At 42.1% G+C, this 26,620-nt stretch overlaps 1 protein-coding gene across 2 annotated transcripts in view; it reads right to left on the bottom strand.

The window, feature by feature from the left end:
* Window positions 1–26,620, bottom strand: part of zbtb16a (zinc finger and BTB domain containing 16a) — a 276,018-nt gene that overhangs the window by 22,133 nt on the left and 227,265 nt on the right. For both annotated transcript variants that reach the window (XM_072283921.1, XM_072283922.1), the window contains exon 5: window positions 12,127–12,297. In XM_072283921.1, coding sequence (XP_072140022.1) covers window positions 12,127–12,297 — 171 coding nt within the window. The remainder of the gene's footprint in view (window positions 1–12,126; window positions 12,298–26,620) is intronic.

The following is a 26,620-nucleotide window of genomic DNA, read 5'->3' on the forward strand; positions in this document are numbered from 1 at the left end:
GGCTGATCAGATTAACTGCCTGGGGGAAGAAACTTTTAAGGTGGCATGAAGGTTTTGTTTTATTAGCCCTATACTGCTTTCCAAATGGGAGATTTTGGAAAAGGCAGTCTGCAGGGTAGGAAGTGTCTTCAATGATTTTTTCTGCCGGCTTCTTTGTCCTGGACACACACAAGCCTTGCAGTGATGGTAAATTACAGCCAATGTATGGTCACTGAAGCTGACTAACTTTGTTATTCTCTCTATCAAATGTTCAGTCCTGCAATAAAGCACGGGGCATCCAAGCCTTTGAGATAGGAACTTATTTAGAGTTTATTTCCAATTAGAACAAAGAAATTGTAGTATATGGTAACATATATTGTATATACTTTATTAATAAATTTACTTTGAACTCTGAGGGAGATATTTAGAACGTAGGGTCCTAATTCCTGATGTAGCCAAATAAAGAATATCTAATGCCTTAAGCTCTCGCTGAACATTTAGATACGAGATGCAATGAGATGAACGTCTCTTTTGAGTATTATCTTAATCTCTCACTGTCCTTTAAGACCCTCACTTCCTTTAAGACTGCATCAAGGAGACATTAAACAGTTTGGTACTATATTGGGAAGCCTTCCATGTGCACTACCACACTATTTCTTGTTTTTTTTTGCTTTCTTTTTGCACTACTTACATTTTTTTTCTCATTGTAATTTGTAGTTTTTTATTATTATGTACTGCAATGTACTGCTGCCACAAAACAACAGATTTCACAACATATGCCAGTGATATTAAACCTGATTCTGATCAGAGTATGAAGTGAGGGAGGCTACGAAACTACATACACAACAGAAGAATGACATCATACTTCTGACAGGGGTAACAGTAACAATCTTTCCTTGTCAACATTTATTGAAAAGTCTCTTCAGTCAAAACTATTCGCAAGGGCTGCTAAAAGATGATCTAGCAATCAGCTGCTGTTGACCATTGGTGCAATTTTTTTCCTGACTGAAATAGCTTGTGCTTTTGTTTATGTCTCTGCTAATAATGGCACTATATTCACCCCTCTAAACGGTGCAAGTATAATTAAGTGAAACGCACTGAGCAGATGTGGGCTCTTTTTTGTACCCTGCACATTCTAGCAGATGGTGCAAGGCTGCTGGGCATGTAACGTTCTCTACATGTCAACGCATTACTTAGCAGCTAGGGTTTTAAACCATCAGCGGTGACCCTACACTCTCCATTGCATTGATGTCAAGCTGTTCTTGTGGCTTTGCATAAATTGCTCTTTCCCTGATTCATACTGTCAACTGTTCTTTGTACCTTCTCCACCCTCATCTACAGCCCTCCCCCCCCGCACACTTCACTCCTTTAAAATAGATTTGACTGAAAATGAAATTAAAGCCATATTCAATCTAGATTTGTGCAAGCTATCAAACATAGTTCCTGAAAATGTCATAGGATTTTCTACCTATTGCTAAAGTTCACATTGTCACAGGGTCTTCAGAAACTGGCCCTTCGGCCCACTGGGTGTGCACTAACCATCAAGCACCCATCTGCATTAAACCTGTTTTTATTTTTCCCACCTCATCGATTCCTTCTAGGTTCTACCACTCACCTAAAGATTCAGGGCAATTTTAGAGTGGCCAGCTAATCCAGGGTGGTGAATCTGTGGAATTGCCACAAACAGCTTACAGCCAAGTCGGTGGGTATACTTAAAGCAAAGGCTAATAAGTTCTTGATTAGTCAGGGTGTTAAAGGTTACGAGAAGGCAGAGAATGGGGTTAAAACAGCCATGATAGAATAGTGCAGACTCAATGGGCAGAATGGCCTAATTCTGCTTCTATGTCTTATGGCTGACCAACCTGCACCCCTTTCTGGTGGGGGGGGGGGGGGGAGAAGCAGGAGTACCCAGAATAAATCCATACGGTCCCAGGGAACACATGCAAACTCCACACTCTTTCCCACAACCCTACAGGTTATTCTCCATCAAGTACCTCACCAATTCCTTTTTGCCTTGATAATTCACCACCCCTCAGATATTGAGTTTTAACAAATAAATTCTTTGAATAGTGAAGGTTTTCCTTATATCCCTCTTACCTTTCTCTTAAAACGTAAAATCTATGCCCTGTTTCTTGAATCGATGGACACAGACTTCCTCTCTGCACCCTGTCATCACCAGATCTATGGAGAACAATGCTAGCTTCTCCACTTTCGCTTTGTAGCAGGAATCCCTCATCCCTGGCTGTGCTGAGTACTGGTTGATTCTCACCCAAATTAATATTGGTTAACCCCACAAAGACTGCAGATTGAACTGGGAAGCTCTTCGTCCAAAGTCAGAGCAAACGTATACAACACCCCACCCCAGCCCCGTCCCCCTTTCTTGACAGCAACAACTTTGGCTCAGTGGTTGGACTAAAGCCCTAGGATAGTTGCATAGCCCTGGGCTTAAACAAGGACATTTCTCAGGCAAAATTACACTTCGAGTCTGATGTGAATCCAAAGCAAGCTTTCTATCTGGTTAAGTGCATATAAACAGCCAACAGCTTTTTTCAAAGAACAGATGGACTTCCCCCAATATTCTGGCATTCTTCAACTAACACCAGCAAACATATCTTATCTGTGCTAGTGTCAGTAAGCCCAATAACGAGGAATAAATAGCACACCATTCTTTTATTTATACACATAGATGCACTGAGCTTCAACAATTTTAACTGAATAACACACACACACACACACACACACACACACACACACACAAAGCTGGAGGAACTCAAGTGGCCAGGCAGTATCTATGGAAAGGAATAAAGAGCCAACATCTTGGGCCGAGACTTCTTCAGAAGGGTCTCAACCGGAAATATCCACTCCTTATTCCTTTCCATGAGATGCTGCCTGACCCACTAAGTTCTTCCAGCAACTTATGTGTTGCTCTGAATTTCCAGCGTCTGCAGAATCTCTTGTGTTAATGATTTAGACTGCATTGACATGGGAAGTCAGGGAATGAGGTTCATTAGAAGATACAAAATAAAATCGATGGCATGGAAAAGTTTACAAGTTTACCCAAGTGCAAGGGAATTCGATACATAGAAAATGTGTATCAAGGGCTTACACACGGGCTTCATGGGCCAAATAGCCTCCATCAGTGTTGTGAACCAGTTATTCCTCTCGTTTGTTGTTGGTCAGATGTTAAGTTATAAAGCACTGGTGGGGCTTCACTTGGGAGTATTGTGAGCAGTTTTAGGCCCTTTATCGAAGAAAGGATGTGCTGTCATTGAAGAGGGTTCAGATGAGCTCTGCAAGAATGATTCTGGGATTGAATGGCTTGTCATATGAGGAGTGTTTGAAGGCTCTGGGCCTGTATTCACTGAAGTTCAGGAGAATGAGTGGTGACCTCATCGAAACCCATCAAATGGTGAAAGGCCTCAATAGGGCGAATGTGGAGTGGATGTTCCCTCCGGTGGGGGAGTCTGAGATACAGCCTCAGGATAGAGGGGCACCATTTTAGAATGGTGATGAGGAGGAATTTCTTTAGTCAGAGGATGATGAATCTGTGGAATTCATTGGCACAGATGGCTGTGGAGGCCAAGTCACCGGTTATATTTAAGGAAGAAGTTGATAGATTCTTGGATTAGTCAGGACATGAAAAGGGGAGAAGGCAGGAGATTGGGGCTGAGAGGGAAATGGATCACCATGATGAAAAGGCGGAACAAACTCAATAGGTCAAATGGCCTAATTTTGCTTCTGTATCTTATCGTCTTACTCAATAGACTATCAGGTTCACCTACAAAGCAGGATCTCCACTTTAACAGGAATTCATTGACTGTGAAACCATTGAGCATAGGGCAGAAATTATACATTGTTCCTGCTTGTCCCATATGGAATACTTCTCCTTTTTAATTCACGTGCGTTTTCAAGCAAGAGATTGATCTCTGCGACATCTGATGACTGCCAGAGGGACCGGTTTACTGTTACTCTCTGAATGTGATCCAGAACAGATACTGAATAAGTGGGTGAAGAACGAGCAAATTTTATGAAAATAAATACAAAATATTCACTTTTTTTGTCATACACTTTCATTTGGGAAAAGGGTTTATAAAAAAGACTGTTGCCCCTTTTGAGAAAAATAGTACTGTGCTGTTGCTAGGCAACAGTCAATCCAAGGCCTAAGTGTGACTGAAGGCTTGAGGAAAAAAATCTGATATCTGGCAGACAGTTATGTCCAAGTGCTGGTGAACGAGCTCAACATCAAGTGTATCAACTAGTATCCCCCTTCCCACTGACCATCCAGAGAGCAGCTCCTGTATGTTACCTGCTGCAACTGTTGCTGAGGTTTCAGCAACAACCTACTAGCAGTAAAACACAACAGTCACAAAGCTGAAGGTTTAAAGTTTCAAGATTAGATGCATCACATTTACATAGAAAAATTCACCGAAATGCATTGTTTGTGTCAAAAACCAACACAGTCGGAGGATTTGTGCTGGGCAGCCCGCATGCATCACCGGGCTTCCAGCGCCAACATAGCATGCCTACAAGTCACTAACCCTTTGAACGTGAGGGGAAACCCACACGGACATGGGAAGAATGTACAAATTTCTTACAGACAGTGGCAGGCAATTAACCCTGACGGTGATTGCTGGCTCTTTAAAGCAATTGCGCTAACCACTATGCAACTGTGCAATAGGATCCCTCAATGCCGAGTGTCTGGGCAGGTCTGCACAGTCAGTTCCTATAGGCAGAGAGTATCAAGCACCACACAGCCCTAAACTCAGGCACAGGGAGAAAGCTTCATCCCAGCACCAAGGCATGAGGGCCACCGTCCTTTGGCTGGATCCATTTCTCTACACCCCAAATGTGCAAACACCAGTGAGAATGCATATGCAAACCTGCCACTTTTTATTTCATGAAGCAACAAGTTATTCTAGTCTTGGAGAGACCATGGGTTGATTTCCTGCCATTATACAATCTCATTCAAAATCTCACTGGTAGAACCTTAACTGCCATATCCCATCTGCCTGAAGACGCTGAACGTACTCCCTCACTTGAGGCCATTTAGGATGGTTTTCTTTGGATATGGCCACTGGCTGCCATTTGATCAGTTCTAAGCAGCTGTGTTACACATTAGGGTGAGAGTGACTCAAAAGAACAGTATGGCAAACAACTCATTTGAATGATATGCAGTTGGCCTACATTATTGAGGAGAAGGCAGATGGAGTGAAGGTAGAAGTGTAGCAACATGGATGTGGAAGAATAAATCCCCATTATTAGTGTATTAGTATGTGTATAGTCTAGTGTTTAGTCTTCATCCCCAAACCTATTTACAGTGGAAAATGCTAGAAGAAACTGCAGATGCTAGAAATTAGAGTAACAACAATATGCTAGAGGAACTCAGCAGGTCAGGCATCTGTGGAGGGTAATGGGCAATTAACATTTTGGGTTGAGAACCTTCACTGGGCTGCAAATGTTGGATGTTCATGAGGCCTCCCCATCTGACACAATGGGCAGCTTTTCCTCATCACTGGTCCATTGATCATGGATGACCAAATAAAATTTGGTTTCAAGTACAAGAGATTGGATGGCAGTTCTAAGAATAATTAACTATATCCTGCATAAATGGAAATAAAATGTTCAGATTCACAAATTCTCGGTGAAATCTAGTTCATTTTCAAAAGGCGGTATCCTTCAAGAAAGACCCTCACCATCCAGGACATTCCCTCTTCTCATTATTACCATGAGGGAGGAGGTACAGGAGCCTGAAGGCACACACTCAACATTTTAGGAATGGCTTCTTCCCCTCCACCATCAGATTTCTGAATGGACAATGAGCCAACACTCCTTCACCATTCCTCTTGCACACTATTTATTTTTTGTAATATAGTAATATTTGCATGTCTTGCACTGCACCGCTGCCACAAAACAAAAAATTTCAGAACATATATCAGTGATAATAAACCTGATTCTGATATGAAGGAACCCATCACTTAGAATGTGGAAATTTGAAGGGGGGGGGCAGGGAGGAGTGGGAGTAGTGTCACATCATAATGGCTTAGTCATTTATTGCAACGGTCCTAATGACCAAAAAACTCCAAATGATTCAATTGGACTCATTCCAAGTTAATCAAATTTCCATCAAATCCAGTATTTCTGAATCAATCAATGCTGTTTCAGTATCTTCTAACAAGTTGCTCACAATATTCCAGGTAAATCAAGATTGATTTCTGTTAAATTAAAACCCCAGCACTAGCTTGGTGTTAAAGTGTTCGTGGACCACAATATCCACTGGAATATACTGTATGAAGCTCGCTTGCAATGGACAAGTTCATCGTTCAATACTTAGCACAAATTCTGAATGCTTTTTATTTATCTTATTTAGAGATACAGACATCCCACCTCTCCCGGAAGTTCCGGGAATCTCCCACATTTGAATAGTGGCTCCCTGATGCCCGCAAATTATATACAATATCACGGAAATCAATTTTTTTGAGAGCGAGCGAGAGAAAGCAAGCGAGAGAGCGCGTGAGCGAAAGAGAGAGCGCAAGAGCAAGCGAGAGCGAGAGAGCGCGAAAGCAAGCGAGAGAGCACAAAAGCAAGCGAGAGAGCGCAAAAGCGTGTGAGAGAGAAAGCAAGCGAGAGCGCACGTGAGAGAGACCACGGGAGAGAGAGAGTGCGCACACGCGATGGCAGAGTGTTCCAAAAAAAAAGAAAATATAAAACATACGTCACCCCAGACTACACTAAAGTGTACCCCTGCTTAATAGGGGTCAAAAATAATGACAGTGTTGCTCGCTGCACTGTTTGCAACAGTGACTTTTCTATTGCCCGTGGTGGGTTAAGACTGTAAAAGATATGTTGAGTGAGTTTAACAGGTGTCATTCGTTCATCAGCATAGCTAACGTTATTTAAACTAGCTGGCCAGCTGCTAAGGAGCTACTCTATTGCAGACATCCCACCTCTCCCGGGAGTCTCCTGCAAATTGATGGTGCTACCTCCCTGAAATCAGTTTTTGCAGGGTGGGATGTCTGGAGATACGGCACAGCAACAGGTCCATCGGTGTGCGCTGCCCAATTACACCCATGTGACTAATTAACCTATATGTCTTTGGAATGTGGGTGGAAGCTCACGCAGTCATGGGGAGAACGCTCTTTACAGACAGCGGTGGGATTGAAACCTAGGTTGCTGATGCTGTAGTAGCACTAAACTACCATGTAGTTTTTGCAATGGAGAATATTGGATAGCACGTTGTAACTACTTATTAATTTATTGAGATACAGCGTGAAGTCAGCCCTTCGAGCCGCACTGCCCAGGAACCCCCAATTTAACCATGGCCTAATCACGGGACAATTTCTTACATTGACCAGTTAACCTACCAGCCTGTACATCTTTGGAATGTGACAGGAAACCGGAACACCCGGAGGAAACCCAGGGGTTGTCACCGGAAGAATGTACAAACTCCTTACATGCAGCAGCGGGAATTCAGCCCCAGTCACTGGTACTGTAAAGTGTTGTGCTAACCACTACGCTGAAGCGCACTGCATTGAAGGATAAAGAAAGCAGACTGATAGAAACTTTAAAAGAGAGAATTGAATGAAACGGAACAGAAAATTAACTGAACATGACACAAACATGGTAGTTACTACAGTGGGTCAGAAGCAGGTATTCTCCAAGGACTGAATCATCTCCCTATTCCCCAGAGCTTTTCCACTATTAATAAAGCACAACGCAGGAGTTTATTGATGTTCCCCTGGATGCGTGCAGCTCCAACAACACTCAGGAACTCAAAGCATCAATCATTTAAGTGAATGCCAAGATTACAGCCCAGAGAGAGAAAATTCAACTAGATTCACAATGTGCACAAAAGTCAGTGATGATGTAAACATGTTGCCAAAGTCAAAGTGTCTTTGACAGATGCCAAGTTCAGGAAAACAGCACGAGTAGATATTTAGAAGTAATGCAGAGTCTTTCATTCCGCAAGGGTGGTTTTCGAGAGGACGTCAGGCTGTGTAACTGCTCATCTATTGTAATTGCAGCATTGTAAAGAACATGGACAGAATGTTCATTATTTTGCTGGAGAATATTTACAACTCCTGCAGGTGTCTCAAGTTCGTAAGCGAAACTGCACTAGAAGGAATCAGTTAGCTTTTTAATGAAGACGCACTCTGAAGAGTCAGAGAGAGATGCAGCAGGGAAGCATACCATTCAGCCCACTGAGTCTGTGACAGCCACCTCCACTCATCCTTAGCTATTCTCACATTCCCAACAACTTCTCCCAGATTCTACTGCTCAATCATACACTAGTAGTTTAACTTATAGTGGTCAATAAACCTCCTAACCTGTGCATCCTTGGGATGTGGGGAAAAAGACCGCAGCTCCCAAAGAATAGGACGATGGACAAGGAAAACATGATAACTGTAAATGTGCAGCCTGGAGGTCAGGATTGAACCTGTTCTGGTAACTGTGCCTCTGTCCCATGCAAGACTACTGCACTCCTCCCACTGCAGCTGTTTCACCCCGATTTCCTTTAGTCCACCATAGACCCTGCTTTGATGCTAAACTCAGTAACTCCGCGTTTGCAGTATTGTGTACAGTCCTGATCCCCGTTATAGGAAAGAGTACAGAATAGGTTTATGAGCACGCTACCAGGCCACAGGGGCCTGAGTAATAGGGAGAGGTTGGGCAGGCCAGGACTTGATTCCCTGGAATGTAGGATGTTGAAGGGTGACCTCTTTGGGGTGTATAAACTCATGAGGGGTATAGATGGGCTAAACACACACAGTCTTTTTGTCAGAAAACGGGAACTAAAAGTAAGAGGTGAACGGCTGAAAAGGAACCTGAGGAGGAACTTCTTCATGCAGGGGGCGGTACGTATATGGAACGAACTGTCAGAGGAAATGGGTGAGGCAAGTACAATAACAACTTTTTAAAAACATTTGGATAAGTACACAGTTAGGAGGGGTTTAGAGGGATATGTGCCAAACGTGGACAAATGGAACTAGCTTAGTGGGCACCATGGTCAGCATGGACAAGTTGGGCCGAAGGACTTCCATGCAATACGACTCTCACAAGGCACTCAGTAGACTTTGGTACCAACTTTCCAAACTGGTAAATATTATTTCATTTATTAAACCAACATACTTTTAACTCACTTCTTTAAAAAAAAAGTTATTACACAGTATTGTAGTACATTTTCCACTGAACTTCTGTGAGCAATGGTTGAATAATGGATTATCAGATGTAGCAAATGTATAGGAAGGTAGTGACATGCTTTGGAGCTGTGCTGAGGGAGGGTGCAACACACAAGAGACGGGCAAGACAACTGACGATCCTATATCTCTCCTCGGTTCATGTTCTAAAGCACATAAAAGAAGAAGTCAAGAGACTACTGGAATTGTTGCAAAGATTCACTGTGCTGGCAAACAACTGCTTGAAGGAGTAACCAGAATGATTGCTCTTGACTTCAACACATTAACAATTTGGGTCATTAATATTACATCTGTGCTGTTGTGTCAAGCAAATAACTGCTCTCATTTTGAGCTTTCTGGAACCGCCTTTCTAGATATAGACACGTTGCCTCTGGTTTAATTTCACTCTAGTGTTCAGTTACCAACAGCCATTTGTAAAGAACACCTGTGGGTAAGAAGATGGGAAATGTGAAACAACATGCTTGGATATCATACGTAATCAACCAGGATCAGCTGCCCTTGGGCTGAAGACCCGCCTTCATGTTCTAAATAAGCAGAGGCTCTGACTGGCAAGAAGTGCAGAGTGGCTTACAGTTCCTTGAGCCTGCCCACAGGACCTATCCCCATGCACCTCCCAACAAAGTAAACTCATTTAAGACAAAATAGAAGTCTGTGAAATGATTGGAAACTCGATCACACTCTGTGAAAATGGACCTATCTTGGGGTTTTGTGTGAATTGGCAGCGATTGCATTAATTGCTTCTATTTTAACTGAAACATTAAATTTCTATTGAGTTAATTGCCACTTTAATTGCAATCAGCATTTCAGATGGGAACTCATTCAACGTTCAGTTGTCGATTTGCTTCACCGCAACTGAATTTCATTTCCAAGCTGCTTTGGACCTATAATTATGTCTATACAAGATACAAAGTCCCACATCTTATCCTCTGTCATATGTTACTTGTTTCATGTAAAGACTTTCATAATATAAGATGGAAAACAAATGATTCAATGGTGAGTGGGTCTAATGACATTGTGAGATTTGTGGTAAATAAATAACCACTCAGGGGCTGTTTATTTACCACAAATCCCTGCTCTTTAATGCACACCATTGTTTAACAACAGAGGATCATAGGGGCCTTAAAATGCTCTGCCTGAAGAGTAGATGTCATTGTTAGAAACTCAGGAACCAAATTGTGCACTACAAAGTCTTGCAAAAGAACTGGAAGATTATATACATATTGCTCTGCACAGGGGGACCATTAGCCCAGTAGCTCAGGCTGGTTCCCAGCAGACCCATTCCCTCTTTTCTTATTCGCTCTTACATGTTCATCTGTGGGGCGGTACGTTAGCACAATCACTTCATGATGTCAGCTATAAAACTGGGGCTTGATTCCTACTGCTGCCTGTACAGAGCTTGTACATTCTCCTCCTGATCACGAGGGTTCCCTCCCACATTTCAGAGGCGCATGATTAGGGTTAGTGAGTTGTGGGCATTCTATGTCGGTGCCAGAAGCACGGCGACACTTGCAGGCTGACCCCAGCACAATTGTCGCTGATTTGATTTGATACAAATGACACATTTCACTGTGTGTTTCAAAGTGTATGTGACAGATACAGCTAATCTTTGATTCGATTGCTACATATGTGCAATATGGGGCAATTTACAGTGAGCATTGCCTATATGAGGAAAACCAATGAGACATGGGAGAGCAGTGAACTATTCAGTGGAATCTCATGCAGTCAAAGGGAGAACTGGCAACCTCAGCAAACACAAGGCACCAGGTCAGGACTGAACGTGGTCACTGAATCTACAAAGCAGCAGTACTAACTGCAATACTACTAATTCCCCAATGGACAGAAACCCCACTTTTAGGTATTTGTTGAAGGATAAGTATCCAGTGGGGATGAGGCAATGTTCTCTGCTGTTCTTTGAGGTAGTTTCCTGGGACTTTTAAGCAGATACTTTGCAAGTGTCAGGCAATGGAGTGAGTAGGAGCCAGGCACCCATTCTCTATTTGCACTGTATTCAGTGTTGCGTGTTTCTTATGGTAACTGGTCACATGAGTGGGGGTGTGGTAAAAGCAAAGGGAATAAACTACGTACTTGTGCTTTGTTCATGGCAGTTTGTAGCTAGGGCTGACAGGTGTTGTATCTTTTGTTAACCACTCAATTTCAGTTAGTTTTCATCACTTCAAGATTGTATGTTTGCTAATTGCTAGGAAAGGATCAAATATGTATCCTCAATTTTGGAACAATCATTATTGGAGCCAAGGGCGCATTATACAAGTATAACAAATCTGTAGGGTCGTCAGCAGCGGCAATTGGTTTGGTTAGAATTGGCCACTAGAGAGTGGAAATTCTGACTTGGAGAAGAGATTTCCTCCAACCGAGCCATGTTGACAAACACTCTCTAGTCTTCCTTTCAGGTCAACCTTTTCTGGAACTACTTATATTATAATTGGTCTCTCATGTGTTAGCCTCTGGCTCTCCATTACCAAACCACAACTGACTTCTCAATTAAACTTGACCTTTTTAGTGAAGGCAGCAGTCCTTTATCAGGTACACCTCATTCTGTGTGTGTGGGTGGGGTGGGGTGGGGGGCAGGCTTTGCCATGAAATGTCCCTGTGGAAGGAGCAGAAGCAAGGGCAGTACAGCTGGTAAAGCACAACCTCACACTGCCATAGGCCTGGGTTCAATCGTGACTATCTGACCATATTGGCTTTCTCCAGGTGTTCCAGCTTCATCCCAAAGACTTGCAGATTGGTAGGTTAACTAATTTATCCACGATAAATTGGCTCTAGTATGTAAGTGAGTGGCAGAAGCTGGGAAGAGTTGATGGAAATGTAGGGGAAATAAAAGAACATGGAATTAATGTAAGATCAGTATAAGTGAGCGGCCAATGGTCAGCGTGGGCCCAGAGATCGTTTCTACACTGTACTCAAACAGCACGTTGGATTGGAACTTCCATACCTGTGTGAGACCGGAGGTGGCGTTTCAGTGCTGTGTGGCTCGGGAAGGTTCGGTTACATTCACTGCAAATGTAGCTGCGGACACCAGCATGCACCTCCATGTGCTGCTGCAGCGCAATCTGTGTCTGGAAACGCTTCCCGCAAAGCAAGCAAAAGACCGCCATGTCAGTACCTGTGGAGTAACACAATAAATTACAAAGGTTAAAACAAGAAACAATTGTCCCCAATCATTCTATTGCAACAAGGTCTATCACTGCACAATACAGGCCAGCAGTTTCATGGATGGAATAGATACCCACTGAGTGGCAAACTTTCATGTGTACTGTTCATATCAATCTGCAGTTCTCACTAAGAAATAGTGTGGAAATTTAACAAGTCTTTCTTTAAACAAAAAACATGCAGGATCTCCACTTTAATTCCATGTGGGATCCTTGGCATTTGCTGGCCATCCCTTTGAGGATTGAGGCAGGAAGCTTTCCTGAAGCATCACAGACCCACTGGGGAAGGTACCAACTGGAAGAACTCCAGAATTGTGATCCAACAGTAGAGGAACAGTGATGTGTCAAGAACTTAGGACAGTATGTGATAAGAGGAAGCTGGAGGTGGTGGTGCTCTTATGGACTTGTTGGCACAGTCCACCTAAGTGTTAGCACACGGAGGCTTGTGAACTTGTTCAAGAAGTAACTTGCATTTATATGGTGACATTCACACCCCCAGGGCACCCCAAAGGCCTAAGAACCACTGAAGGACTTGTGAAGCACAGTCTGTGTTGCAATGGGGTTCTTGCACCTTAACCCAACAAAAGGCAAATGTCTTCATTTCTAGGATGACCCGTTTGCAAATCAAAATTTTGCATCGAGGCTGATGAAACTCACTGAAAAACTTCAGTTAAAGCTTCATTTATTGATTTACAATGATGGTCCTGCAATGGCTAATTAACCAGACTAGCAATCCTGAGGCTAGAGATCTTTCTGAGTTCCCACCGCAGCAAATGTGGAATTTAAATTCAGTTTATTATTTGGAAAACAGAACTACATTGTAGCAAGGACGCAAGAACTACTAGCTGGCTAAAAAATCCATTTAATTCAATAACAAATGTCAGGAAAGGAAATCCATTCTGACCCAATCTGATCTGTGAGCTTCCAAGGTCACCTCATGTGGCTGACTTTTAAACACCTCACAAAATGGCCCAGAAAGCCAATATGTTATAGGTGGTTCATCACCACCAAGAGTGAATCATGGATGGACACCAAACACTGGGCTTGATGGTAACAAGCACACCCTGAAAAATGTGACACTCTCACTCTCAGAACCCAATGCAACTTCAATAAATTAAGCACAAGCTACAAACTGAAACCAGGAGCTTAATGGTATCCGTATCCCATTAGTCAGTCCAATCACTATCTGATGACTGCTAGGAAAATGGGGTGAAGAAAATTTGAAAGAAACCAGAACATTTCTCACATAGAAGGTAGTGGGCATATGTAACAACAGAGGGAGCAGTTGAGGCAGGTAAAATTACAATGTTTAGAAGATGCCTGGAAAGGTTCGTGAATAAGAAAGGTTTAAGAGGGATATCAGAATCAGAATCAGGTTTAATATCACCGGTATATGTCGTAAAATTTGTTGTTATGTGGCAGCAGTACAATGTAATACATAATAACAGAAAAAAGCTGAATTACAGTAAATATATATGTAAAATAACAAATTAAGTTAGTGCAAAAATAAAATAAAGTAGTGACATAGTGTTCATGGGTTCCATGTCCATTTAGAAATCGGATTGCAGAGGGGAAGGAGCTGTTCCTGAATCGCTGAGTGTGAGCCTTCAGGTTTCTGTATCTCCTTCCTGATGGTAGCAATGAGGAGAGGGCATGACTTGGCTGAAGGGGGTCCTTCATGATGGATGTTGCCTTTTTGAGGCATTGCTCCTTGAAGATGTCCTAGATACTATGGAGGCTAGCTGTCTAAGTTTACAACTCTCTGTAGCTTATTTCAATCCTGTGCAGTGACCCTGACCCACCCATACCAGACCATGATGCAGCCAGTTAGAATGCTCTCTACAGTGCATCTGTAGACACTTGTAACTGTTTTTGGTGACATATCAAATCTCAAACTCCTAATGAAATATCGCTACATACTAAAGGAATAGCAGCCGGTCAAATACAGAAGTTCAGAATTGTAACCAACAAATCATTTGGACATTGAACCCTTGAACACTACCTCACTGTTTTAATATATATTATTTTTGTTTTTGTATTATTTTTAATCTATTCAATATACATGTACTGTAATTGATTTATTTATTATTTTAATATTTTTTCTTCTTCTTCTGTATTATGTATTGCATTGAACTGCCGCTAAGTTAACAAATTTTACAACACATGCCGGTGATAATAAACCTGATTCTGATTCTGATAAACTGTCAGCAATGCTTCTTCCTGACTTGCATTCGTACACGAAGCTGAATTGTACAATAGACATTTTCCCATAAAGCTCCAACAGCACTTTGCATTGTAACCTCTCCCTTCTGTAATGCTTCTCCATCCGTAACTGACCCTGAAAACCAATACATCCCAAGGAGCCGATGATTTACAGCACAAAACTTTGATACAGGTGCCTACGGAGATAGTGGGCACCCCATTTATCATCTTCCAAAATAGTGCAGATTCTAGAATGGCTCTTGCATATTGGAAGGCAGGAAATGTAGAAAAGGTGGAAAACAGGGATATACTGACCTGTTAATGTGACGTGACCAATTGGGAAAAAGTTGAAATCTCTAATAGAGTGTGTGTTGATGAGTAATAGCATAGATGAGTGGAGTTTCAGGGCTTGGCTCAATGGAGACTCCAGCAGTGGAGGAGGAACTGTTTGCTGGAGGCAAGTGTGGAAGCAGACCACAAGTGGGTGTCCAGAAACAAATTCCTTCGTCACCTCCCTACAGTTTTAAAAGTCTGATTCTCTCACTGAAGTGTCGTAGGAATGGAATCCACACACTGTTGGTTTTAAAATCCAACTCCCCCCCCCCCGAACTATTCAGAATTTTCAATCGTTAATTCTCTGATGAAAAAGAATGAAGAGCTCTTAGGGCTGAAACTCTGTTCAAATAAAGACAAGATTTTAATTTTAAAGAGTTGGATTATTTTGCACTTAAGTCAGGCAGTCTGTTGGCTCCCTGTTGCTTGCTTCATAGTTGAGGGGTTTTATTCCATTGCAGATTTAGCTTGGTTATCCAGTTTAATCAGAATGCTAAATTTATATACAATATATAACCAGCCTGTGCTGTACTTAAATACCAGTTCTTCAGATTATTGTTTGTTTGGGTGTTAGTGATCTCTTTTCATTTTGGTTGGGTTTTTTTTACATCTTTGAAAAGATCCCCAAAGGATTATACAGAACTCTTTCATAAACAATTCCCTCCATTATAGTTTATTGGAAAGGTCAAAGGCCACATCACAGCTTACTGAGAAACAGTGGGAACTTTACAATGCTTACTCCCTTTCCATTGCCCAGTGTAGTCCCATATTTTCTACACACATGGTCTGTCCTTATCTCACCAGGGGAGGGGTGAGAGGTTATTCTCTGTACTAACCTTCCAACATGCCGAGAAAGAACTTCTTGTTGCAGTTCAGAATCAGGATTTGGTGTTGTATAGAAAATTCTTAATTCTTTTTAATGGGATTCCGAGCATGATACCCAATTTACTCCAAGCACAGTTTAGGCATTAAAATGTCTAATCTCATCCCAAACTGAACCGTAATTCATTCATGGACTGGAACTCAAGCAACAAATTGTGCTGCATAATAAGTTTTTTTTTGGGGGGGGGGGGAACTATGACATTGGAAAAAAAAGTCTTGAAAATCACAGAAAAATCCTGATACAAGCAATTTTCTTGAAGCATGCTGTGCCTCCAGTTTTCTGATGTGAACCCAGGCAGCTTGTATCATTAGGTATGTAATATGTAAATAAATCTAGCAAATGTGGGTCTCTGACAAAGACAGAAGAGCTAGGGAAATGGCAGAGGAATTAAACAGTGTGTTTTTATCTGTCTTCTCAAAAAATATATAGAATAAACTTCTCAGAAATCCTGAAGAACCAAGACAGATGCGGAAGCAAAAAAATTAGTGTTGGTGAAAGTAGTAACTAGGTAACTGAGAATTCAAGGTTATCTACTTTGACAGAGAAAGTAGAAATGCCGGGTAACCATTTAATACCGAAAGAGGAGAAATTCCTTTGCTCGGAGTTCAGGGAATCTTTGGACTTCTTATCCTCGACTGATGTAAAAGTTCTGGCATTGTTTCTGTTACAAAGAGATCAATACATTTCTAGTTGCTAGGGAAGTGATGTTACGGTAAAAGATCGGCTGTGATCTTGTTGAATGGTGGGATAGGTTAGAGGGACGGAATGGCCTTCTCTTGATCCTGTGCCTTATGTTCCAAATCCTTGCTCTGCAGGAGATTCCAGTCAGGCATAAAACAATGCAGAGGCAACTAAAACAGATAGAAATGTGGTCAAGATCCCTTGAAACAAATTTTTTGGATGATTTAATGAGGCATACAATAAGGAATCATTAAGCAGACTGGGGTGACTGTGTTATAGACTTACTAAGCCATTATAGTACCTCGGCATTAAGCTTCACAGAAATGCCATCTAAGCCTTTGTGTTTCCCTGTGAATATGGGGCTCTGAGAGGTACCTAAACCAGTCGCACACAGTAATCCCATGAGGTATGTGGCCCTCTTGTCTGTAATTTTCAAAATGACAGCAGGACCAGGTGAAAGGTCACCACAGTGGAGGCCCTAAGCACCTCAGCCAGCTGCATCTGTTAATGCCTGCAAAATTCGGCCGCCAGTCCAGTATAAATCCACAGTAAGCAGTCCCCGCTGTGAGGGGAGTTGGAAAACAATAGCGTCTAGCAGGGGTGTGGGGGGAACAAAGCTTCACGGCCTTGGCCTGGGGCTGTGACAAATCCTCCCATCAACTGCTGGACTCTCATTTGTGAAACTAATTGGCCACGGATATCAGGACAGCAAAACTACAGTATTACCCTGCACCTAGTGTCACTTACGTACATATAATTAGGATCAGAATCAAGTTTAATATCACCGGAGTATGTCGTGAAATTTGTTGTCTTTCTGGCAGCAGTACAATAGTAGAGAAAAAGCAGAAAATACATATCTTTAGTCGTTAAATTTAAAAAAGAGCAAAAATAGAAATAAAAAAGTAATGAGGTCGTGTTCATGGGTTCAATGTCCATTCAGAAATTGGATGGCAGATGGGAAGAAGCTGTTCCTGAATCGTTGAGTGTGTGCCTTCAGGCTCCTGTACTTCTTTCCTGATGATAGTAATGAGAACAAGGCGTGACCTGGGTGCTGGGGTTCCTTAATGATGGATGCCGCCTTCTTGAAGGAACCCTGGATACTGCGGAGCTGGGGCCCATGATTGAGCAGCCCAAGATTACAACTCTTTGCAGCTTATTTTGATCCTGTGCAGTAGCCTCCTGCCCCCATAGCATTCGCTGATGTAGCCAGTTAGAATGCTCTCCGCCATACGTCTGTAGAAATTTGCAAGTGTATATAAAACTAACCTTACGTATACACAATCACACAACAGTTACTTGTACGCTGTTTTATAGCATAGTTTTTAGATTTATATTTGTGTTTTTATGATTATTTTGTTTGTTAATTTAGTGATACGTCATGTAGTAGACCCTTTGAGTCACACTGCCCCAGCAGCCCCCAACAAACTTGATTAACCTTAACTTAATCATGGGAAAATTTATAATGACCAATTAATCTAGCTGGTACCTGTTTGGACTGAGGGAGGAAATCAGAGTACCCAGAGAAAACCCACGCATTCCACAGGAAGCACATACAAAGACTCCTAACAGAACAGCACCAGAACTGAACTCGAATCTCCGGAATGCCCCGAGATGTAACAGTGTTTGCACTAACTGCTAGGCTACCGTGGCGCTCTATGCTGCATCAGATCCAGAGTAATGATCGTTTTGTTCTCCTTTATAATCATGCACTGAACAATGACAATAAGCAAACCTGAATCCAAAGTACACACTCAGAATCAAATCTGCTGTAAAATGTAACATGCACTATGCTAATCTGCTAGTCGATCTATGATTAACCCAGGACATTATTTTTTAAGCAACACACACAAAATGCTGGAGGAACTTAGCAGGCCAGGAAGCGTCCATGGAAAAGAGTCAACAGTCAACGTTTCAGACCGAGCCCCTTCAAACATTATTTTTTTTAAACTGATCTGCTACAAATCTAGTCAGAATGCAGATAAATGTCAAATGCCTCGTCTAATTTCAAGTCCAATGTATATAGACATTTGTTTAACTTCACTAAATACCACCAAATCAAGTTAAGAATTTCCCACCAGTGAATGCACAGATCCAAGCCACCTCTTGGACCAAAAAAAGTCTTAGTTAGTGACTAAAAGTTGTTTTTTCAAATTACAAGGCTTTTCAACAAGGTGAACATTTTCACTGGGATGCATGCCCAGAAGTAAGGAAGTAGTTTTAAACTGCTAATTGCCTTTTCCAAAAAGCTCTCTTCTGGAAAGCACTATACAGCAATTAGAACAAGAACTTTATGCCATCTTAAAGGTTTCTTCCCCCAGATAGTTTATCAACCATTTTTGTTAGCCCCACCCCAACTCCTCTCCATTACCCCATCTCTACACTGTAAACACTTTAAAGCACATTTTATAATGTTGTTTACATCGTACATTCTAGTATTTTTGCACATTGTAGACCACATTTGTACTTTAACCTCTAACTTTATCTTTGTAAAAGTGTTGAATGTTGTTGTTTTTGTTGCATCCTGACCAACACACCTCATCAAATTCCTAATACCTGTAAATGTCTATGGTGAATAAAGTTTATCCTTGACCCTTTAAAATAGTTGCTGGTAAAACTGAAAACAAACAGAGCAGTAATATCTCTTACCAGGAAGCTTTGAAAAGTGGAACGTATTACCACAGGAAGGTAACAGCAAAAACATATTTGAAGGCGAGATACAATGAAGAAAGTAGTAGAAGCTTACAGTGACAACATAAAGGATTAAAGCAGAAGCACAAGAGATTCTAGAAGCTTTGGACAGAGGCAAAGGCAAATTGGGGACAATGGCCAGTTACTGCACTGGTAGATTGTCCGTACTTTTAAAAATAGTCAAGTAATAGGAGTAGAGAGGAAGGGTGTAAGGAAAACCATAAAAGGTAATACATCACACCCACACCCACAGTAATTATAGGACAACTACACAAGCCTTGAAAGAGGTTTTCTTGACTTTAAATTGATTACGAATTACCCAGCCCACAGAAGGGTTTTATTATCAGCAGCTGCATTAAGATGGGGAGGGAGGCAACTTAAGAAGCCATCATTCATTTCCATGGTAACCGCAACTTTAAAGAACTCTCCAAGGGGTCCTTCCTGTACTGTACGGCGGACAAAGGCTAAAACCTTTGCCATTAACGTGCTGGACTCGCTGGGGCAAATTAAAATATAAAAAGATCCAGCCACATAGATACAGACCAAAATGGAGGGCGAGCGAGGTCAAGCTTGTAGAATTAAAGGCTTTGCAACAGTGGGGGTTTCTAAGAAGTCCCATTACTGTGTGTTCAATTACTAACCTCCCCACTGTCTTTCAGCTATAGTCAGTAGCCAATTAAGAATACAGTAGATGCCAAAACCCGAAAGAAATTTAAAGTCAGGAAATTTTTGTTAGTTTTGGCCTATAAAAATATAATCCAAACAACTCAAATTAATGAAGCTTGAGAAACATTTTTGAATGATGTTAAAAATATCATTCTAACAAGTAACCAGTTTTAATAGAAGCCACCACTGGTCTCTCTGCTCACTGGTCCCATGTTACTGGGGCCTGTGTTGAAGTACTGAGTGGCCTCGTGTACAGTGCATTCAGGGTGATCTGTAATGGTTGCTGTACAAGCAGGAAATTGAACCTAGGCCAGGACCTGGTAACTCCTCATCATTGTCCCCATGGCCTCTGTTTATTCATTAACACCCAAGGACTTTAACTCCAACTCCTCGGCTTCATGGCTGTTCATACACACCCAAGCTCAGAGCTTTCAAATCACAGCCTCTAACTTCTGCACGCATATACAACCAGAGAAGGGTGCATGTCTGGGGTTGACCGAGGGTCATGGGAAAGCCATCAGGATGAAGTTGAATCCAGAAAAGTGTGAAGTGACACACTTTGGAAGGTCGAATTTGGAAGTAGAGCACAAGGTAAATGGCAGGATGCTTAGCAGTGTGGAGAAACAGAGGGATCTTGGGGTTCACATCCATAGATCCTTCAAATTTGCTGTGCAAGTTGGTAGAGCGGTTAAGGATGCTCTGGTGCACTGGCCTTCATTTGCTGGGGAAATGGGCCACAAGGTAAGGTTGCAGCTTGACAAACTCTGATCAGGCCACACTTGTAGTAGTGTGTTCTTCTCTAGTCACCTCATTATCAGGAGGATGCAGAACAGGGGCTCGCAACCTGGGATCCACAGAACCGTCGTTTAATAGTAGGGGTCCAAAAAGTTGGGAACACCTGATCTACAAGCTTCAGAGAGGATGCAGAGATTTACCAGGATGCTGTCTGGATTAGAGAACATATTTTAAGAGAAAAAGTTGAGCAAACTAGAGCTTTTCCCTTTGAAGGAGCATGAGAGGTGACTTGATAGAGGTATACAAGATGATAAGAGGCATCAATAGAGTGGATAGCCAGCAGTTTTTTCCCCAAGGCAGCAATGGCTAATGCTTTTAAGATGACTGGAGGAAAGCATATGGGGATGTCAAAGGGTAGTGGGTGTGTGGAACATGCTGCCAGGGGTGCTGGTAGAAGTAGATACATTAGGAATATTTAAGAGACTCTTAGGCAGACAAATTAATGGAAAAAATTGGAGGGCTATGTGGAGGGAAGGATAAGAGGTTGGCACAACATAGTGGACTGAAAGACCAGTACTGTCCATACTCTTATGTTCTATGATTGCATGGTGCAGTGAAATTGCACAGTGAGCTTCCCCTCAGCTAGGATGAGATAACTAATCCTAATCAGGACGACTCTGACTTAATTCATCACTCTGTGCTGAGATGGTGTAACAAATTATTTCTGCTTCTGTTTGGTTTGAAGGTTTGGGCTGGCAGAGAGGACAGAAAATCTGGAAATTAAACAGCCGGGAGACCTTGACAATCCACTGGGAGGCTCTCAGACCTTGAACTGAATTCCACAACCCCTTTTCTGGCAGCCGTTTTTGGGAGCACGTGCACCACGATTGTCATATTTCCTCACAGCATGGACAGAGGCTATTCTGCCCATCATGTGCATGCCAGAACTCACTAATCCCTTTCCCCATTTATTGATCTGAAGCCTATCCTCTCTCACATTAAAAGTTGCTGGTGAACGCAGCAGGCCAGGCAGCATTTTTAGGAAGAGGTACAGTCGACGTTTCGGGCTGAGACCCTTCGTCAGGACTAACTGAAAGAAGAGTTAGTAAGAGATTTGAAAGTGGGAGGGGGAGGGGGAGATCCAAAGTGATAGGAGAAGACGGGAGGGGGAGGGATGGAGCCAAGAGCTGGACAGGTGATTGGCAAAAGGGATATGAGAGGATCATGGGACAGGAGGCCCAGGGAGAAGGAAAAGGGGGAGGGGGGAGGAAAAGCCCAGAGGATGGGCAAGGGGTATAGTGAGAGGGACAAAGGGAGAAAAAGGAGAGAGAAAAAAAGAATGAGTATATAAATAAATAACGGATGGGGTACAAGGGGGAGGTGGGCATTAGCGGAAGTTTGAGAAGTCAATATTCAAACTTCTCAAACTTCCGCTAATACCCCAACTCCCCCTTGTACCCCATCCATTATTTATTATACACACACATTCCTTTTCTCTCTCTCCTTTTTCTCCCTCTGTACCTCTCACTATACCCCTTGCCCACCCTCTGGGCTTCTCCCCCCCTTTCTTTCTCCCTAGGCCTCCTGTCCCACGATCCTCTCATATCCCTTTTGCCAACCAACTTTCCAGCTCTTGGCTCCATCCCTCCCCCTCCTGTCTTCTCCTATTATTTTGGATCTCCCCCTCCCCCTCTCAAATCTCTTACTAACTCTTCTTTCAGTTAGTCCTGACGAAGGGTCTCAGCCCGAAACGTCCACTGTACCTCTTCCTAGAGATGCTGCCTGGCCTGCTGCATTCATCAGCAACTTTTATGTGTGTTGCTTGAAATTCCAGCATCTGCAGATTTCCTCGTGTTTGCACTCTCTCACATTATGTTAGTCTACACCAGCAATTTACAGTAGCCGACCACTGAAGGTGCAGTAGTGAGACAAATGGACTATTCACAAGGCTAAGGCTGGGGGAAAATGGAGACCCAGTAGAATACAAACAGATGGAAATATGGGGGGGCTGAAGTTGTGAAGGATTTGAACGGAGTGTCAGAATCAGTAGAACCATTGCCGCACAGCCCTAGATTCAATCCTGATTTTGAATGCTGTCTGTGTGGAGTTTGCATAATCTTCTTGTGTCCACTTGGGTATTCACTTAGTGCTGGTTTCCTCTCATGTCCTAAGGACATGCAGGTTAATAACTGGCCACTGTAAATAGTGTGTAGGAGAGTGGTTGAATTGGGTGGAGGGGTGGGCGGAGTTAATGAGAATGCAGGGAACTAAAAACTGAGAGAATTGCAGGATTCGTGTGGATGGGTGGCTGAGGATCAGCACTCACTCAGTGCGCTGAAGGGTCTGTTTCTGTGGTTTATCTATAAACTCCATGGCTAAAGGATGTAAACTGACGCTCCAGACAGCATCAATGCAAAAGCAACTGAAGTTAACTGCTTCATAGGTCAGAAATCTGACATCATTCCACACCCAAAATGCAAATGCCAATTAAGTTAGTAATTGTCTCTTGCCCAAAGAATATTAGTCCCTCTGAGGAACTGCCACATGAGCAAACCCATATCATTCAAATAGAACATCCTGAAATAATTAGTAAATAAGATAAATTGCTAAGGATTCCCAAAATAATAAGGATTCCTGTAAGTTTCCAATGGAAATGCAGTCCTGACCTTGACATTCACACTAATGGGATTCTAATGAAACAATCTTCTCTTTCCAAAAGGCTCATTTTCGAATTCTCTTATTGAACTGGACTCTGTGCAATGTTGTTCACTCTCTTTCAAAAAAAAAATCTTCTTCTTTTACTTCATCCCCAGTATTGGTTCCTGGTGCTTGGGATGCTCATGGGACTGGTGGTAAAAGGAAGCTGAATGAACACGAGCACGTTAACAGCAGGGATATGTTGCATCACATCAAAACATGTCAAATATCAACAAACCCAATATTCCTCGAGAAAAACAGGCTGCTCTTCGTTCACTACTCCAACTTCAATATTTATTTATTTATTTAGATTACTATAATACTAAGATAGAAACAATCAGAAGGTAGGAATTTGAACTTGGTTGTACATATGGAGCATCTGGCCTAGTCACAGGTACCATGTGCACTTACAGCAAGGCCAAACTCTGAAATGACCCGTGGGAGAGGAACGAGGGAGGACAGACAAGGATGGAGTTCGGGGGGTGGGGGTGAATACAGAGGGAAAGAAATAAGGTAGAAAAACTGATCAACCTACTAATTCAATTTATCAGGGGAAAAGAACTACAGTACAGCAGTCTGGTTAAGAAGGGATAATTGGTAAGCAGAGAACCACTTCACTGCTTCATTGACATTCTAGTAAGGTTAGTATGTTACATTTCAAATGCAGTCTGATGAAATCTACAAAATCAAACCATTTGTTACTCACGTTAAAATGCATTTCTGGTGACTTGCAATTAAAATGGAATTAGTGTCTGGATCAAGCCTTGGGAAATTCAAACCAAAAAAAATGGGAAATAAAGCAGCACTAAATATTAACAGATACCTGGTGATCAGGGTGCCCCAGAATAACATCCATCTTAACAGGGCAGGCAAATATTCAGAATGAAATACTTTTAATCTGAGTCAGGTTTATAGTGAAATACGTGCTGTCAAGTCAATAGCACACTAACGCAAATGTAATATTGAAAAGAGGGATTGCCAAAGAGTGTAATTAAACTGTCAGATATTTAACCCCTTTCTTGCCAAACTGTACCCATTGCAATGTACTTATCACCAACTTTATTGGATGTAATGAAGTTGATGATGTGTCTTGCTGTTACATATTATATTAGCTATAAACCATCTTTCTCTAAAAGCAGAATGATACTTCACATTGTGCCCATCACCTACTCTACACGAACAGATAAGTCTTTTTCATCCGCATTTACTAATTCTGGATGTCACGGGGCATATTTCTCAGGATTCAGGAAATGCTTCCCCCATCAAGCCAGACACGAGACTGTCACAAAATTCTACCCCTGCTCCTCCTCGGAGAATCCAGAGAAGGCTATGGACTCACTTTCCCGGGTTACCTTTTCCAAGCTTTCCCATTGGAACACACGGCCACTGCCCTTGCTGGGCTTTTATTTATAGTGAAGCCCTCAGCGCTCAAAGCTGCATGGCAATGGAAGAGCACAAGAGGTCAGCCTAGCCCTGTCCTAGCCCAACATATTGATGCCCACCGGCCTGGCTAAGAACAGCCAAGCTGGATCACTTTAGGGTTAAAATGCAGGATTTAAACCTATATTACAGTGGGCTTTGCAATCACAAATAAAGGTCACTTTTCCCTCCATCCATGAAGAATCTGTATCTATTCTCAAAATGTGGTTCAATGGCCACTTTAATGCTGGACTGCAAGATAGATCACCAAGTTCTCAAAATAGGTTTAAGCAAGAACAGATGCAACATCAAAAAAATTTCCAATTTTACAACAACTGAGCTAGAAAAAATGATCACAGAATGACTCCAGCACAGATGGAGACCAGACCACCAAGAGCTCATACCAAACATATTTAAGAGCCTTCCAACTGGACACACTCTCCACAGCTCTGAAAATCTTATCTGGCTCCCTTCTGAATACACTGAACCTACCTCCATTACTTCCTCTGACCACGCAATCCATACCCTACACTGGCTGCATTGAAAACCTCTTCCTCCTGTCACTTTCTGTCCTTTTCCACCATTCCAGGTCACCTGCTTCCTTCCCCTTCCACAAGTGACAACAGTTTCTATATCCTCCAGCCAGACTCTTCATGATTTTAAATATCTCCACCCACACACAACCTTCTCTCTTTCAGGAAGAACAAACCCTAGCATGTCTAGTTCATCCACGCTCAACTGAAAAGTATCTTCTGCACCCCTAACCAAAGGTTTGACATCTTTCTTAAAGTGTGAGACCCAGAACTGGGCACAATGCTCCATTGTTGAAGAAGTCAATATTTTGCAAATGTTCATAATGAGTTCTTTCCTCTTGGACTTTATAAATGCCAGATATTTTTCTCAAACTGCCCTGGCACTGTCAGTGAACTGAGCCCATGTTTTTAAAGATAAAGATTAGCTTTCTTTGTCACATGTACATTAAAACTTATGGTGAAATGTGCCATTTTATGCCAATGACCAACACAGTCCAAGGCCCACAAGTACCTCAACACTTCCAGCACCAAAACAGTTTGCCCACAACTCATTAACCCTAGATGGATATCTTTAGAATGTGGGAGGAAACTGGATCACCCAGAGGAAACCCACATGGTTACAGGGAGAATGTACTAATTCCTAACAGACAGCAATGAGAATTGAACCTTGATCTTACATCTGGCACTGCAAAGCGTGGCACTAACTGCTACATTATTGCACTGTCCTGATGTCCAGATCTCTGTTCTTGTACATCTTTTAGAACTGATTTCTCTAGTTCACGTTGCCTTATCTCGTTCTCCTTCAAGAAATGCCAAAACTTCACACTTTGCACTATATTTCATTCACCTGTTCCATTCAGCCTCTATGAAACACCTCAAAGTTTATTAACACTCTTAATTATCTTACTTTATTAACATCCTAATAACACTTATACCACTCAGATAGCCAAAGGTTTAATCATTTATAATAAGTAACAGGCAGTAGGGGTCATCAGTTCCAGTCCATGTAATTGAGTTATTATGAAACTTTTGAGTTTTGAAGCTAGAAATACATTGAGCTTCATTATTCATCAAACAACTTATCAATATATAGTGGTTTTAGCAAACTCAGATGCTCCACAGTGCAAATACAGCACAGCTAAAGAATGGCAGCCTTGCTAGAGAAGCTCACATTTTATGAATAAATGTTGTGTTCTTTTTTTCAAAAATACTCACCAACGTCTGAGAATCTGGTCATGATTACATGCCCTTATTTCCAAATTTACCATGTGCGTTGAATTGCCCTACCATATGTTTGCTTATCTTGCACGCAGTGTGGTTTAGCTAATGGCTCTAGAATAAACTCGTTCTATCACCAGAGACAGAATTGCTGGAGAATTCACAACTTCTAAATATACAATGGCGACAAAAGAGACAGCAGATGCTGGAATTGGAAAAGCA

This window comes from Mobula birostris, chromosome 20 (genome assembly GCF_030028105.1).
Source record: "Mobula birostris isolate sMobBir1 chromosome 20, sMobBir1.hap1, whole genome shotgun sequence".
NCBI classification, from domain to species: domain Eukaryota; kingdom Metazoa; phylum Chordata; class Chondrichthyes; order Myliobatiformes; family Myliobatidae; genus Mobula; species Mobula birostris.